Source organism: Pygocentrus nattereri, chromosome 27 (genome assembly GCF_015220715.1).
Source record: "Pygocentrus nattereri isolate fPygNat1 chromosome 27, fPygNat1.pri, whole genome shotgun sequence".
In the NCBI taxonomy this organism is placed as follows: Eukaryota; Metazoa; Chordata; class Actinopteri; order Characiformes; family Serrasalmidae; genus Pygocentrus; species Pygocentrus nattereri.
This window is the reverse complement of record NC_051237.1, coordinates 8,082,158-8,098,545: the sequence shown is the minus strand read 5'-3', so window position 1 is coordinate 8,098,545 and position 16,388 is coordinate 8,082,158. Positions and strand designations below refer to the sequence as shown.

At 41.2% G+C, this 16,388-nt stretch overlaps 1 protein-coding gene across 1 annotated transcript in view; it reads left to right on the top strand.

Moving 5' to 3' along the window:
• The window catches only part of gabbr2 (gamma-aminobutyric acid (GABA) B receptor, 2), a 267,114-nt gene that overhangs the window by 191,442 nt on the left and 59,284 nt on the right, over window positions 1-16,388 (top strand). The window contains exons 12-13 of the mRNA XM_017694665.2: window positions 1,583-1,690; window positions 10,408-10,530. Coding sequence (XP_017550154.1) covers window positions 1,583-1,690; window positions 10,408-10,530 — 231 coding nt within the window. The remainder of the gene's footprint in view (window positions 1-1,582; window positions 1,691-10,407; window positions 10,531-16,388) is intronic.

Here is a 16,388-nt window from a genome sequence, read left to right as displayed (position 1 = left end):
ATGATTTTAAAAAGTAGACTGAATACACAAATATGACTGGAGGAAAAATTTATGTAGTCTGGTGGTGGGAGAGGTGGGCCAGCAACCGGAATTTTGTGGCTTTAAGTCCCAGGACTGGCTGGGTATATCTGGTTGTGCTGCTGGGCAGGGTTCTTAACCACCAACTGCCCCAAGTGGCACTGCTCTGCTGGTGAAATTGCAGGGGTCACTTCCACTCTCCACTTCCACTCTCAAAACATTAACATGATATAACATTTTTTTCAGCTGGATCTAATATGCTGTCCTGCTAACAGAAATTGAAATATGAAATTGTGAACCTCTGTTTAATTAAAAGGCTGTGATTGCTGTGAAGGTGTAAGCCCTCAAATAGAGTCCGGAAATGCACTCTGTGTGGCGCATGCTAGTCCAGCCGCTTCAAACTAGCAAGTCAAAGACTCACACTGCAGCAGCCATGATGATCTTAAACAAAAAAGCAATCAGTATTGCTGCAGACAGTAATGAAGTGATACCTTTGTTTTTCTATCTTTACTTAAGCTCTTTAATTCTCCTCTTTTTTCAGCATAGTGGCTTCTGTTTGTATAAATAGAGGTTAAACAGTAACAGACAGAAGAGAAGGTGTTTATGCCTGAAGAGATTTTTTGTCAAAATTAATAAGATTAGAAGAATATGATTCTTATTTGAAGATTATGTTGTGTTGTATTGAAGATTCTGGTGCATTCTACTCTATTCTTAGGCCGGCTGTGCTAGAGCCAAATCCCTCTTTGTTGGAATTCTTTTATTTACTGCTAAAATGATTTCATGAGTGCAAAGCCATACCTTCATAGAGATGCAGTAATCGGAGCCAATTGTTGCCAGCAGTAGTCAGGAGCAAAACAGAATGATATCTACAGCATATTGTGCATGTGGTTAGATAACAAATCACATATTTTCCTTAAACTGTTTGTGCAAGCTCAGTAATTGATTTTTTTCACTTAAAATGTACATTACATTTCCTCATTTTCAGTAGTGAAATTCTTTCTGTTAGCTGTAAAATAGGTAAGATTCTGCAGTTATTAGTTCACTATTCAAATTTAAGCTTTTTTGTAACAATTTTTAGGCCTTTGTATAAAGAGGTCAGATTTTTTTTTGTCTTATCCCATCCTTTGAAGCACACAGTCAAATGAGTCTGAGGTGGATTTGATCTACTTTTCAGAGGCTTTGCATAAACTTGTGGAACTTTTGCACATACTCATTTAAGAAAAAGGGAGTCATACCAAACTACTTTTTCCTCATGTTATGCTGATAATGTCATTTATAATGAAAAAAGTATTCATTTAGATTGAATGTAAAATATATATTTTTTCTGTAGTAGTCTCAGATTTTAGACCCCATACATCCTGTTTTTAGCTAGTGATTGACATTTGCTCCTTTAATACTTTCATAAAAGTGGAACTCTATATCTACTGGAACATGTGGCTTTAATTCTTTTGTGTCACAGCACACAGGAAAAAATGATGCCTCACTGGTCATTGCAATCTGAGCTGTCGGTGAAAGGAACCTTAAGTGCTATCATTCTAGTTGAATTGATGTGCCTCCTGTTCAGGTTCGCACGTGGATCCTCATCGTGGGTTACACAACAGCGTTTGGAGCCATGTTTGCCAAGACCTGGAGAGTGCATGCCATTTTCAAGAACGTAAAGATGAAGAAGAAGGTGAGCTGTCTAGCATTTTCTCCGCATCATAATAAAACTTCCTTTTGGAGATACAAAGGGTTTATTTTTATAACAGCAATGATATGCAGTTTGTACTTGTGCTTTTTTGTATGCTGCTCCCTGTTACATCAATATGTTTTCCTAATTATTTCCTAATTCTAATTAAATTAAGTGCCCTTTATTTAATTTCTGAAAATATGTGTGACAGCAGACATTTTATCAGAATTCCTAAGGTGGTCAGAGAAGTAGCCACTTTGGCTTGAACTGACGTTGCTGAATGTACACAGACACATAGTAATTTCTAGATGTAGAAGCAGCTGGGAGTCAGGGCTGTGGAGAGGTCAGTGTTTAGAGAGGTCTGCTGCAGCACATGCTGATAATAAACCATCAGCTGCAGCAGCACTGCTCTCATTTTAAACAGCTGAACACATGTACTGCAGCTTCAGCAGCTTCACATGTTCACCCTTTATGAGAGATGCATAAGGGGGGGGTGTAGGAGATGGAACAAGGAAAGAAGAGACAAAGCAGGAAAAGAAAGAGAATCAGGGACAGAGACAGATTAGAGAGAAGAAAAGGGAGTGAAAAACAGAATGGAAAGAAGAGTGAAAGAATAAATAGGAGAAGAAAATAGAATAGAATAGAGAGAGAGATAGAGAGAGGGGGAGAGGAAAGGAAAAGAAACAGGAAGAGGTAGAAGAAGGGAAGAAGAGAGTGGGCAAATGGAGAGGAGGGCAAGGACAAAAGAAGAGAGAGTAGAGAAAGAGGGAAGAAAAGAGAGGGCAGAAGTAAAGGAGAATGAGAGAATAGAGAAAGAGAAGAGAGGAGAGGAACACAGAGAGAGAAAGCAGAGGTTTAGGCATTGCACGATAGTATCAATAAGGTCACACATTTAGCAGTTATCTCTGACTTCCTTTCAGATCAATCTGCTCTCAGTATACACTCTATATCCACACACAGATTATAGGCTGCAGAAATAATATCCATTGCTACACACACACACATACAGTACTGTACAAAAGTCAGAGACCACCCTTCATTTATTAAATTTACAGCCAAAATGGCCATTAAGTACAAATTATTTAGTATGTCAGAACAAAGCAGGACAAATATTTTGAACAGAAAATAAACAGAAAAGTCTTAAACACTAATATCAAATCTATCAGTATTTAATTTGACCACTCTTTACTATTGTGCATATTATTGCTACTCCTCCATTCTTTTAATCTCAGAATGAGAAGCTTGAGAAGATATTTCTCAGAAGATTAGACACAAGAGAGATAAGAAAAAAATCAAGTTCTTGCTTCAGATCTGAAAAAATCAACAGGGGTTCTGTCCATCCTTTAACTGTGAGAAGAACTCAATGCTATGAGCCAAGAAGCTGTTACTAAGAATAGGAAATTTACAACAAAGAAGTCATCATGCAACTTCCCCTCATTCCCAGGGAGGAGTAGCGGTTCTACTCTGAGCTCCTCCCGGATGGCCGAGCTCCTCACTCATCAAATAGAGTGTAGCCCGCCACCCTGCAAAGAAAACTAATTTCCACTTTTTTTCGTAATCTCATACTTTCAGTCATTACTCACAGCTCATGACCATAGGTGAGGGTCAAGATGTAGACCAACTGGTAAACAGAGCTTACCTTATGGCTCAGCTCCCTCTTCACCACTACAGTCCGGTACAGTGAGCGCATTACTGCTGCGGCCTGTCCCAGCCTGCGGCCAATCTCACGATCCCTCTTCCCATCACTCCTGAACAAAACCCTGAGATACTTGAACTCCTCCACCTGGGGCAAGTCCTTTCCCCTTACCTGGAGTGGGCATGCCATCCTTTTCCGGGCTAATACCATGGACATGGATTTGGATGTGCTGATCCGCATACCAACCGCTTCACACTCAGCTGCAAACCGCTCCAGTGATCTCTGGAGGCATCCATGTGATTCAGCCAAAAGAACAACATCGTCTGCAAATAGCAGAGATGCCACCCTCCAGCCTACACACATAATGCCCTCCTGACCTTGGCTACGCCTTGACACCCTGTCCATGAATACCACAAACAGGAGTGGAGGTCACAACCCTGCCGGAGCCCAGTGCTAATATTGAAAGGGTCCATCTTAATGCTGAGTATATGAACACAGCTCTCACTCTGGGAAGATTGAATGGCCTGGAGTGGCAGCCCCAGTACCCCATACTCCCGGAGGACCTCCCACAAGATATCTCAGGGAACCTGGTCGTAAGCCTTCTCCAAATCCACAAAACACATGTAGACTTATTTGGCAAACTCCCATGCCCCCTCAACAATCTGCTAAAGGGTGAAATGCTGGTCCATTGTTCCACGGCTGGGACGGAATACACATTGTTCCTCCTCAATCTGAGATTCAACTATCAGTCAAAGTCTCCTTTCCAGCACCTTGGCATAGACTTTCCCAGGGAGGCTGAGCAGTGTGATACCTCAATATTTGGCACATACTCTCCGGTCCCCTTTTTTAAAAATGGGGACCACCACCCTGGTCTGCCAGTCCAAGGGTACTGTTCTTGAGGTCCATGTAACATTGCAATGGCACGTCAACCACATCAGCCCCACAATATCCAGAGCCTTAAACATCTCCGGTCGAATCTCATCCAACCCTGGTGCCTTGCCACTGAAGAGCTTGCCAACTACCTCAGTGACCTCTACCAGGGAAATGGAGCTTGACATGCCAGAGGCCTCCGGCCCTGACTCCTGTGAGGGAGGCATGTCTCCTGGATTAAGGAGTTCTTCAAAGTGCTCCTTCCACCAATCAACAATATCCTCATTTGAAGTCAGAGTTTTCCACCCTTGCCAAATACAGCTTGGGCACAGCCACCCCGACCACTCCTGAGTCGCCAGACAGTTGTCCAGAACTTCCTTGAAGCCGACTGAAAGTCTTTTTCCATGGCTTCACCAAACTCCTCTCATGCCCTGGATTTTGCTTGTGCCACCGTTGCGGCTGTCACCCTTTTTGCCTGTCGGTACCTATCTGCTCAGTCTGGAGTCCTTCGGGCCATCCAGTCCCTAAAGGCCTCTTTCTTCAGCTTGACGGCCTCTCTCACCACTGGTGTCCACCAGGGTGTTCTTGGGTTACTGTCCCGACAGGCACCCACAATATTTTGGCCACAGCTATGCCTGGCAGCTTCCACAAAGGAGGTTTTGAACAGGGTCCATTCAGACTCTGTGTTCCCTACCTCCCCCGGGACATGAGAAAATCTCTCCCAGAGGTGGGAGTTGAAATCATTCCAAACAGGGGCCTCCGACAGTCGTTCCCAGCACAACCTCACTATTCACTTGGGCCTATCGGGTCTGACCATCAGTTTTCCTTGCCATCTGATCCAACTCACCACCAGATGGTGATCAGTTGACAGCTCAGCACCTCTCTTCACCCTAGTGTCCAGAACATATGGTCCCAAGTCAGATGAAACGACAATAAAGTCGATCATTGACCTCTGACCCAAGGAGCTCTGGTACCATGTACACTTATGAACATCCTTGTGTTTGAACTTGGTGTTTGTTATGGACAATCCATGCCAGACACAGAAGTCCAATAACATTTCACCATTCGGGTTTAGATCTGGCAGGCCGTTCTTCCCAACCATGCCTCTCCAGGTCTCCCAGTCATTGCCAACATGACCATTGAAGTCCCCCAGTAAGACTATGGAGTCTGTAGGCGGGATCCTTTGCAGAACCCTGCCCACTTCCTCCAAGATGGCTGAATACTCTGACCTGTTGTTTGGTGCATAAGCACACACAACAGTCAGAGTTTTCCTCTTTGCAATTTTAATTTGCATTAAGCCGACCCTCTTGTCCACCGGGACAAATTCCAACTGCACGGCCACCAGCCAGGGACTCGTGAGTATCCCCACTCCCGCTCAGTGCCTCTGAACCTGTGCAACCCCTGAGTAGGAGAGGGACCAACCCCTATCAAGGAATTTGGTTCACAGGGACACTGTGGGTGGAGGTGAGCCCAACTATATTTAGTTGGTACCTCTCAACCTCCTGCACAAGCTCCGGCTCCTCCCCCCAGTGAGGTTACATTCCACGTGCCAAGAGCCAGTTTCTGCCACAAGGGCCAAGGGCCCCCCTGCAGTCTCCCACTGCCTGTGTAGCACTGCACTGCTCCCCCAACAAAGAAGTCTAAAGATAAGAAAAGAAATCTAAATCTGTAATTGGATTGCTTGGATTGTGAGAAGCAGAAAGTGCAGCCAAAGACTAAACTTTGCAGGTGTGGAAAAGTCTCCCTGCAGATGTCCTTGCAAAACTGAAAGCAAACTTCCTGAAGAGAATGGAAGCTATAATAGAGACAAAATGTGGACACACTAAATACTAAAAAAAAATAGTATTGTATTTAGTTTTTAAGGCTTCAGTGTTATTTTCTGTTGAATGCTTTCTCTTTTTCTCCTGATGCTGAAAAATGAATAACTTGTACTTAATTGCTGTTTTGACTGCACATTAAAAAATCTATCTATGGTGGTCTCTGACTTTTGCACAGTACTGTGGATACACACTCATACTCGCACAGTGCTTAAAAGGCCGTGTCTGCTTTTACGCCATGTCTTCACACACACCCGCTGACCTCTTTTCTGACGTGCTTTCTATATCCACTTCTTCTCAGTTTTAGATGTAAAATAAGAACGCTTGCGAGTGTGGAGTGAGGCAGATGACACAGTGTGTCTTTGTTGTGTGAGTGATTATGTAAAAGATGGCTAGCCCTTAGCTGCACTGCTCTGCTGGCCTGCTTTATTTATAGAGCATACACACAGCCCTCTGCTGCTGCTGCTGCTGCTCCTGTGTGGGGGCTGAGTGCTAGAGAGGGAGGAAGAGTGGGCGAGCTGACGGAGGGAGAGTGAGGGAGAGGGAGAGATGAAAAAGGGAGATAGGCTGTCATAGGCCTGGGGAAAAGGGTACATAGTATTCATTCAAAGAAGGAAAAAGAAAGGAATGAAGAAGAAGAGAGATTGAGAACAGTGGACACAGAGAGAATAGTGTTACTTACACACAGACAGGATGCATTACACTTCTTTTTTTGGTGTGTTTAGACCATGGGGCACTTTGTCATATCTCACAGTTTACACCCAAGGCCATCCACTAAGATACAATGGATAAATATAAAGTAACACTGGGGTTATCACCTAATTAACAACAGTGAAATCATACACCACTAGTGGAGTAACTTAAGGATCTAAGAACCAGGTGTATGTATGAGTGCTGCTGCCAACACAGATGTAATTGGATATCATCAATGATGGACAAGTAACCTGATGGTGATGCGTAAAAGGCAATAGTTGCAGTTTTAGGAGAAGAACTGCGAAAGGATTATAGAGGACTAATTTACCATTAAACAGCTTGTAAATATGTTGGAAAATTGGGGTTCACATTAAAGAAGTGTGCAGGTGTGTGCTTTAATAGCCCTAATAAAGAGAAGAAGCTGTCTAAAGAAGCTGTCTGTTCTTTTTGCCATGCGCTGTGATGATAACTTTGCTTACTACAATTTAACTTGAGTGCATGAAGTCAAAAATAAATGATGATGTGCTTTAGAATTAAGCTTGCTTTAAGATGACTTTCTGCAGTAAAAGAACACATGTAAAGTGACTGTGTATTAGCTTACTGTAGTACTGTTTAAAGCATTGGCTTTAAACAGCTTATGGTAAATTCTCCACTGTCTCTATTGTGTGATTTACTGAGTAAAATTTGCAGTCCGTACAGCTTAAATGTGTTGTTACTTGAATTGTGAAAACTCCTCTGTAACAACGGATAATTTTTTTTATATGGATAGTGCGTGGACATGGCTTTGGAAACCGATAGAAGTCTGAGGTTTCTCCAGAAGGGGGAGCACACAAAAGTTACCATAAATTTGCACTAGAAGGAGCTCATGAACGCACGTGTTTGCAGTAACATCTATAATAAAGGCAGGTGAAGTAGTTTTCAAAAAATGTTAAGTTACTCAGTATTATGTTATTTAATATGTAGTTTTATTAAAGATTATTTAAATTAATTATTTAATTATTTTAATTAATTTAATTATTTCATTAAAATAATTATGTTTTAAAAAGTACAATAGAAAAGAATAGAAAGTAGGTGAAAGCTGTAATGGCCTACATGTATTTCTTAAGAAAATATAGTTTATGATGTAATAACATGCACATATTTTGATGGTAACTCAAATGTACACCTAGCTTTAAAAGGTGAGGAAAAAATGGCATAAAATGGCCAAAGCAAGTTGTGCAAACAACTTTGCATGGCTCTCTTTCAAATGCATAGGCAAGAAGAAGACAAGCACATTCTGTACTCTTTCAAGTGCAGCTGCCATAAACTGTGTTCAAGCTTGTGCTGCAGTTTTGTACTTAATGAACAAGAAGAATCCATGTATCTGAAAAAGTGGAGCAAAAGGCTTAGTTAATAAGCTCATGAGTGTCTTAGAATGGTGGAGAAGCCAAAAGTGCTGTTTTTTTCTTAACAAGTAAGTAAATAAAAACAACAGATCAACTTAACAGTACTACCTGTAACTCCTCTAGTTCATAATAACCATCTTATCACCACAATAACCTTATCTCCACATTAGTCTGCTTTGCTGAAACAACCACTGATTTGCAACACTGCATCCTGATAGAAAGAGGAATTTGCTTTGTGAGCGCAGACCTCTCCCTTCCAATTAGCACTACTTAATCCATCCCACTTCATCAGCACAGAGACTAATGCTGTGGTAAGCAGAGGCCAGTCTGGGTCCTGGCTCAGCTCTGTAATCTAAAGACTGATTCCCCCTCTGCTTTAGCATGCAGGACCTTGCAAGTGAGCTGACTCCTGCTGTACGCACTGAGAGACTTCTGGGACTGCGGCAGCCTCAAGTCCCTTTCAGGGCCTTGTGTGTGCATGTGTTTAACTTTTTGTAGGGACAAAATATTCCTATGATGATGAGAATTGCACATGCTGCATGTGGTTGTTTGATACCCCATCTAGGAAGGGACACCACAGCCATACAATAGTTTGGACACAACTTGTAACACTACATGCACCTACTGTTGTAACAAATGCATCAGGTTAAGCATATGTATAGGTGTAGACATAGCATTATTCAGCTACTTTATTAAACAAGTCAATGGGAACACCCTACAAAGACTGTTTTATGTGACTGGAATACAAGAGTAGTGAATGTTGCTGCTTTTGCAGTATGACAACTGTTAACTATATACATATATAGTTTTTAATTTAATTATAAATAAAGTTTATCATTTTAATCAGCATAACTGTCTGTGTCTTGTTAAAAGGCAGGAATACCAGTGTACTCTAATTGACTTTCTTTCCAAACAAGGACTATCGGATTGGATAATACAGAAGTAATGAGATTACTTATTCTGCAAAGTAATAGGTAACATTCTGTTACATTCTGAGACACGTAACAAGTGACGTGTAATGGTTTCATTATTTAAATGCACTTGATCACAATGCAGTATAATAAACTTTACTTGATCTCTGCTTCTTTACAAGTGAGTTGTTTAGTTCTGTGCCTGCTTGAATTTAACCAATTAGGCCACTTTCTACAAGCAGACTACAGGATTCTGAAACAGATTAAGCATACTTTCTCATCTTAATAGACATAGTCTACAGTGAGTGACTGCTATGAAACAAGAGGGTAGTGCTATGAAAGAATATCAGAGGTTGGGGGTTGGTGACCATGCTTGGCTCCACTAATCTAAAATGTGTTCCATTGTCCATGGTGCCAGACACGTGTACATACTTCAGTGACACCAGATATGGTGCTTGAGCGCACAGAGTGTTCCATTTTCATAATCACTGAATGCAAACCAAAAATCAAGTGGTTTGGGGCTCAGTGATGAGCTGCAACACTGCCACTAGGCAGCAGTGCCAAATATTTTTATTTTGTTTTATAGTACAGGATAGTCATTGCAATGCTATTACTGTATCTACGTAATTGTGCCTCAAAATATGTTTCCCCTGTAATTTAGGCTATGCTCATTTTTTAATGCAGACAAATGACTGTACTATACCTACGTTTTTTGGTAAAAACTCTTTCTGTGATAATTGCAAGTCAGATTTTGTCATATTCTATATACAACATAAAATGTCATGATCCTCCATCATTTCAGATGTTTTAAGTGTTTACTTGAACTGTACACCTCAGTCTGATTGAGGATAAAGGAAATCTTTCCGGTCAGACGGTCTGCACATTTTCCACAACTCTCGCTGGCTGGCCAAGCATAAGCCAAGCTTGTTATGATTGAACCCTTATTTGTGGGTGTTCGGGACCTCTTGCCCTTGAGATGTGCGCCCACTCACTGTGTCTTTGTAGCCTAATGTATTGCAATATTTCCAATGGCACTAAAGGTTTTGGCCTGCCTTTGTTTGGCCAATTCCAAAGCCATCAAAAGCCCATGGATCAAAACCAATCGAAGGTTCTATTCTGAGGCTCGAGCTGGGGCACCTGAAAGGAATCATTGCATTTCTCCCATGTGATTCCTCTAAAGTGCACCCAGTGCCTCCTCTCCGTGACCTTTTCTTTGATTCCATCCAGGTCAAACGCTGTTAAATAAAAAGGAAAGATCAGACAGGTTCAGCGCTTTCATCCTCCAAAGTTCAGCATACGAGAGAAGACTCCCTTTTGAATCATGGGAGCGGTGGTTGGCAATCACCTGTGTCGCTCTTTCTCTTCCTCCATTCACCCATGCCCATCCCTTTCTTCTCTTTTCCTCCAGATTATCAAGGACCAGAAGCTGCTGATCATCGTAGGGGGGATGCTGCTGATTGATCTCTGCATTCTCATATGCTGGCAGATTGTAGATCCCCTCAAGAGGACAGTTGAAAAGTACAGCTTGGAGGTGGGTCTTACGCCTTTAACAATACTTGCAGTGATGCAGCTAATAAATAAGCAGGTTTAGAAGGTTATTTAATAATTTAATACTTTATAAAAATGTCATATAATAGAGCAACCAAACACCAGGTTTGCTGTGAAGGGAAAACTGTGTAAATTGCATTTTTGGCTAAAATGTCACTTTAATGTTCAACTAGTCAGAAGCGTAATTGTGGTCAGCTGTTGCAAACCAATTGCAGTCTAAGGTTTCTCAGTTCTGGTGTTATTTTTGGCTCAGGAAGTGATCCATCCTGCTCCTCCCCCCTCTTGTCCCTGGTGGAGGCAGGCCAGTGGGGATGTGGTGTATTGGCACAGGACGTCGAAAAAGAGACACTTAGATGAGTCTTCCTCTCACTGTCGTCTAGAGGGCGACGTGCAGAAAAGACATTTAAGTGGGTTTCCAGAATAGCCTGGACATTTTGGAGCTCTGCTTGCTTTAGTCATGTGCCAAACACTGTCACCACTGATTAGACATGTTTAACTGAGCACACACACAAGACAGATAATGTTGTCGATGATCTGGCAGATATGGTATTATATCGTGACAGATTGGTGGGCTTATTTTAGAGCCTGTCTCGATCAGTACTTGGACATTGACATGTTATTACAGCAGTAAGTTTAATATAATGACTGATGTGCATTAAGTGGAGCAACAGGCAACAGATGAATATTAAGATATTTTGGTGTATCTAGATCACTGGTAAAGTTTGAAACTCTTACATCTTAAAGCCAGCAAGACCTTGAACCACCATGGACTTGGCCTACCGCCACTGGCTAGCATCTTTTACAGACTTAAATTAGCACAGACCACAGTTCACTCCAGTTCACAGCAGTCTTCAGAGGTCTCTTAGACCTAGATGCTGGAGGGATTGAGAGCTGTCTTTCATCGAAGTTGAGTTTGTTGGAAAAGTCTTGTGTATAAATCAGGGATGTGTCTGAGTACTCAGCTACTCAAGTTGCAACTTACATCTGTAACCTGGAATCACTATTCAGGTGTTTATGTTTTATTACAGGATAATGAAGGAAATATATAGACTGATTCAATGTATTAGGGAATGAATGTTCTCATATTTGCAAGAACCTGTGTCAAACTATACTTTGCTACTATGCAACATGAGTGCCCTAGTGTAAATGCTGACTCTGGCACAGCTTTTTGCTAGACTATGTACTGTAGCTGATTTTAGCTAGAAGAAACAATAAAAAAAATTCTCATGAATTAATATATTGGCACTTTGTCCATGGAGGAGAAAAGGCCTCATGTAGAACATGATGAGTCCTCATCAGTAGTGGTTAGTAGTAGTATTAGTAGTAATTTTTTGGTGCTGCTGATTTTATTTATTTATTAATTTTTTTACTATTACCAAAAAAGTAAGCCTACTTTCTTTTTTTGCCCTCTTCTTCCCTTCTGTTAACAGAATATCCATTCATTAACCCTTACACATACTCAAATATCACAATTAGTCAGAATGCACAATGCCTATATACTCACAATATACAGTATACTGATTTTTGATATTCTACCCTCTACACAGATGGAAGAAATAAATAATTCTTTTTTGTAATTTATTCTTCTTACTAAGTAAAATCATCTCTGAATGCAGCCATCTTGCCTGTTTTTATATGAACAGAAAATATCCCAACAAAACTGTACATGTTTTTGTCATGATCTACCATTTTGAGCAAATGAATGCATAGGAATGTACTGTCACCTCTCATAGTTCAGCTGATTGAAAAAAATGTTTCTGACATATAAAATAAACCAATAGGAAAATCATTTGAATAGTAGTCTGAATGTGCTTGAACTTGTTCAGAAACCACACAGCATGTTATATTAGTGGCAGACGGAGCTGCTTGATGAAGTACTTTAACCATTTTAAAGCCCTTTGCACTACAACCACTAGATGGTGTGAAGTTTTCTTGGCTGTCTCCAAAAGTGTGGATGCCACTGGATGAGACTTAGATGGAATGAATCTTCTTTCGCTGTATTTCTCTCATTGAGCTTTGTACACTATTGTGTTCCAATCCCCTCTTAGCAGCCTAGCAACCTCCCTGAAGCACAGAGGTGTGTGGCTACCAAAGCCCCTCAGAGCACGGCAGAAAGAAACAGTGGAGGGAATTACTGATCCACCATAAGCAAGCATGGTGAACTGTGCCATCAGACCGATGGAATCATAGCTGTCTCCTCCCTGGAGAAGTTTAGGCAGGAAGATTAGCACAGATTTATTGATGGTAGGAAAAGGCCCATTCATTCCACCATGGCTTCAGGGTACTTAGAACAGCCCCCCTCCCTTCTTCTCCAAGTTCCAATGCTTTATGTGACATGCTATAGGTGCACTGCAAAGACAACGTTCACAGGTCCTAAGCACTGACCTTGTCTGCCTGGGCATGTGACTTATGACCAGTAAAAACACCCATACAGTCTTTTATCTCTAGGTGTGGCTTTTGTCAGGTCCAGTGTTTCCGGGTGGGGGACTGGAGCATGGTTGGTCTCGACCCAGTCTTGGGGGGCTGGGGTGGCGGTGTCGCTCAGTGGGGGCAGATTCTGGCCTGCCACTGCTGCTTAAAAAGCCTAGAGAAAACACTGCAGTCAGCTGATTGCAGACCTTTATCATACATATTTCAAATCACGTTACATTCTTTCATATAGCAGTTTTTGCAGGGGGAGGGGTTTATGTGCTTGTATTGTTTGTCAAAAAGGGAACCTCTGGGAACTAAATGTGCAGTCAGAGCCTAACAGGGTCAATGAGGCTATGCAGAAAAAGGGCACTCACCAGGGAGTAACCCAAAAAAGAAGCAAAGAATAAACTCCACTCCCCTTCCTCATTCTCCCTGTGCTCAGCCCTCCTCTGGCATTATTTTGTTAAAGAAAAAATACATCAGTTTTTCACAATTTTCTGCATAATTCAGCTGTTGAGAAACTTATCAACTTCTTTATGTGGGTGGTGATAGAAAGCAGGGGTTGCTTTCTACAATGATGATGTCTACAATGCAAAAATACTCATCTTAATTACAATCCAAAATAAAAAACTGTGAAACTGCACATGTTATCTGAATTTGTATGTGTAATGTTGAAGATGGTAAATTTTCATTAAGGACTTTTTTGTCTTGTGTGTTCCTCTTCACTACAAATAGATAAAATATGTAGCTTTTAGGCTTAAATCTAATTTTAAAACTCTCATAAAACAATGTCACATACATCGGTCAGTGTATTTGTAACCATTTCATGTAATTACATTCTGTGATGGAGCTTTTAGGGGCATTAAAACATTTTAGACATCTGGTTCCTATCACCACTGCTGTGACTTGGTGTTCTGCCTTGGTGATTTTCTCTAAATCACACTGAAAAACCTTGATAAATTTTCTCTAGAACCACACTGAAAGACTATGTTAAATGTTCTCTATAATACACAGAAAGGCTTTGTTTACATCTTAACCATTTCACTCTACAGACATTTAAAAAAATCAGTGGAATTCCGCTTTTTGAGAAAAATCCAGGTTCTTCCTTGCATGTTGTGAGGGCCCTTAGCCTCTTGCATAAAAGCTCAAGGCAAATTTAAATGCTTAAGGAATCGATTTAAAGCCATACATTTACATTTATACTGCGCACCTGTCAGAAACTGAAGTGATAAGAGTTAAACTTTGAGTCTAATAAAATCGATTTTTTTTTCACTCTGCACTTAAACATTTTCCTGAAGAGATTTTACGCAGCTCTCTTAGGGTACAGAAAAAAGTCCAAAATTCATATAAGACGTTTACTGAAGGTGTCTGCCAAGATACATAATTCTGATATGTGGCAGTGTCGCAAAAATCACACCAGAATATTTAGACAACAAAGAAAGCTAAGAAACCTAAAGACAACAGTCAATTCTCAACCATGGGAAACACATTGCATTGCACTATAGTAGAGAGAGAATGGATAGAATAAGTGAAATGTTGGATGCCATAAAGAAGATATGTGTATCATAGTATTTTTAGTTTTATTTAGAATTTTGTCCCAATCACAGTGCTGTTGCTCAAGCTGTACAAACCCGCAGATTGGCACACCATGCAGATGATATGATGGTGTTTATCAGTGGCATGTGCAGAATTTTTTTGGCTAGGCCTTTCAAAAAGGGTGAAGGCCAACTTGTTAGATATTTCCTAGACAGTTTCTAAACTCACAATGTCATAACATCTGGCTATAGCCAATTCCTGACAGCAGTGAAGTCTAGCACTACAACACCCTTCACTGTAAAGCAACCACCCACATGTGCACAGGTACAACTTTTGCAATGAAGACAACAAAATAGAGTTAAATGAGAAAACTCAAAGCTTGGGACTGGTGAGTTGGACTATACCTCAGTCATTCAGGAATTTCACAGAGATCATAACAATTTTGATCACCTATTATACAGTAATAGCACTCACAGAAAACAAATCAAATGTCATTATCTTTAAAAGATGCTGCTTAATAAATTTTCTTTCCTCATTTGATTGAGTAGTCTCGGTATTCCCAGACCCACCCTGGCCAACCTATGGTTACGCCCCTGGTGTGCATGTCATGTCAGCTTCTCTGCAAATTATGATTCTCTGTTTACTTGAATCTGTAGAGGAATAAATCAGGCTTGATTCAGATGGCCTACCAGAGCAGAATGATGCTGAATGTGTCCTGTGCATGTTGAGTATGCTGGCCCAACTGCACTGGGCCTTCTGCTCTCTTGCTACTCAACTGAAAGTTTCTTAGTAAGGGCCAGAGCAAAGTCAAGCTGCTCCACTTGGGCGTGTGTTGATCCAGATCCAGCCAAAAGAACAGGAGGAGAGCAGACTGAGATGAAAATGGGCCATCTTTGGTGCAGAGACTCACAGCATTGCCGTCAAAATGCACAGAGAGAGGCTGGAGGGCTTTTATAGACTGTAACACCTTCTTAGGGATGGACACTGGTATGATTCTGTCAGTTAAGATTAATTGAAGGTGTTATATAAGCAGGTTTTCACTAAATTGTCTATTTCAGTATCTTTTCCAATACAGGCTGATATTGAAGAAACAAGGAATGAAAATGTAACTTGAGCGGCCTGACATGCATGGCTGTATGGATGTAAAAGTCTATGAGGCAAGGAGAGAGAGAGCATGAGTAGGAGAGAGAGAGAGCGAGAGAAGCATACTGCAATATAGGATCCTATAGAACCCAACTACCTGTGACTTTGTGAGTGTGTGTATGTGAGTGTGTGTGTGATGAAGGACAAAGAGCTGATTAGCATTCTACAGGGTCCTCCTGCAACACTCACCGTGCCCGCTGCTCCTGTTCCAGTGCCGACGCTGCAGCAAGCACAGTCTGCCTGCACACAATATTGCAGAGAGCCATTGCTATGGCAACGGCCATGGTTTCTGACACCTATAAACCAGCATCGCCATCCCTGATCCGCAGACGGAGGAGAAATAAAAAACAACAACAGAAACAGTGTGCTGTTTGACACGTACCACAGCAAGGCAATATACCTCAGATTATTCAGTACAAATGAGTGTGTGTTATGCCATTTTTCACACCAGGCATTGCTACACAGTACAGTTACACATCCATGATGCTTTTTTATCATCTTTTTCTCTAAAAAATGACCTGTACCATACTTGAGGACCTACGTTGAATTTGATTACCTTTCACATTGAGGTAAGAGTTTCCGAAACTGAGACGTATGGGTAGAGCTAGAAAAGTAATCATTACAGAATCATCACGTGGTGTCACTCAAGTTAACAATCTCCATTTAAATAAGCACCAGTTAGCCATAATTGTTGTCTGTGACTCGTCATGAATGCAAAGTTAACCCTCTGGGGTCTAAGGGCATTTTTTT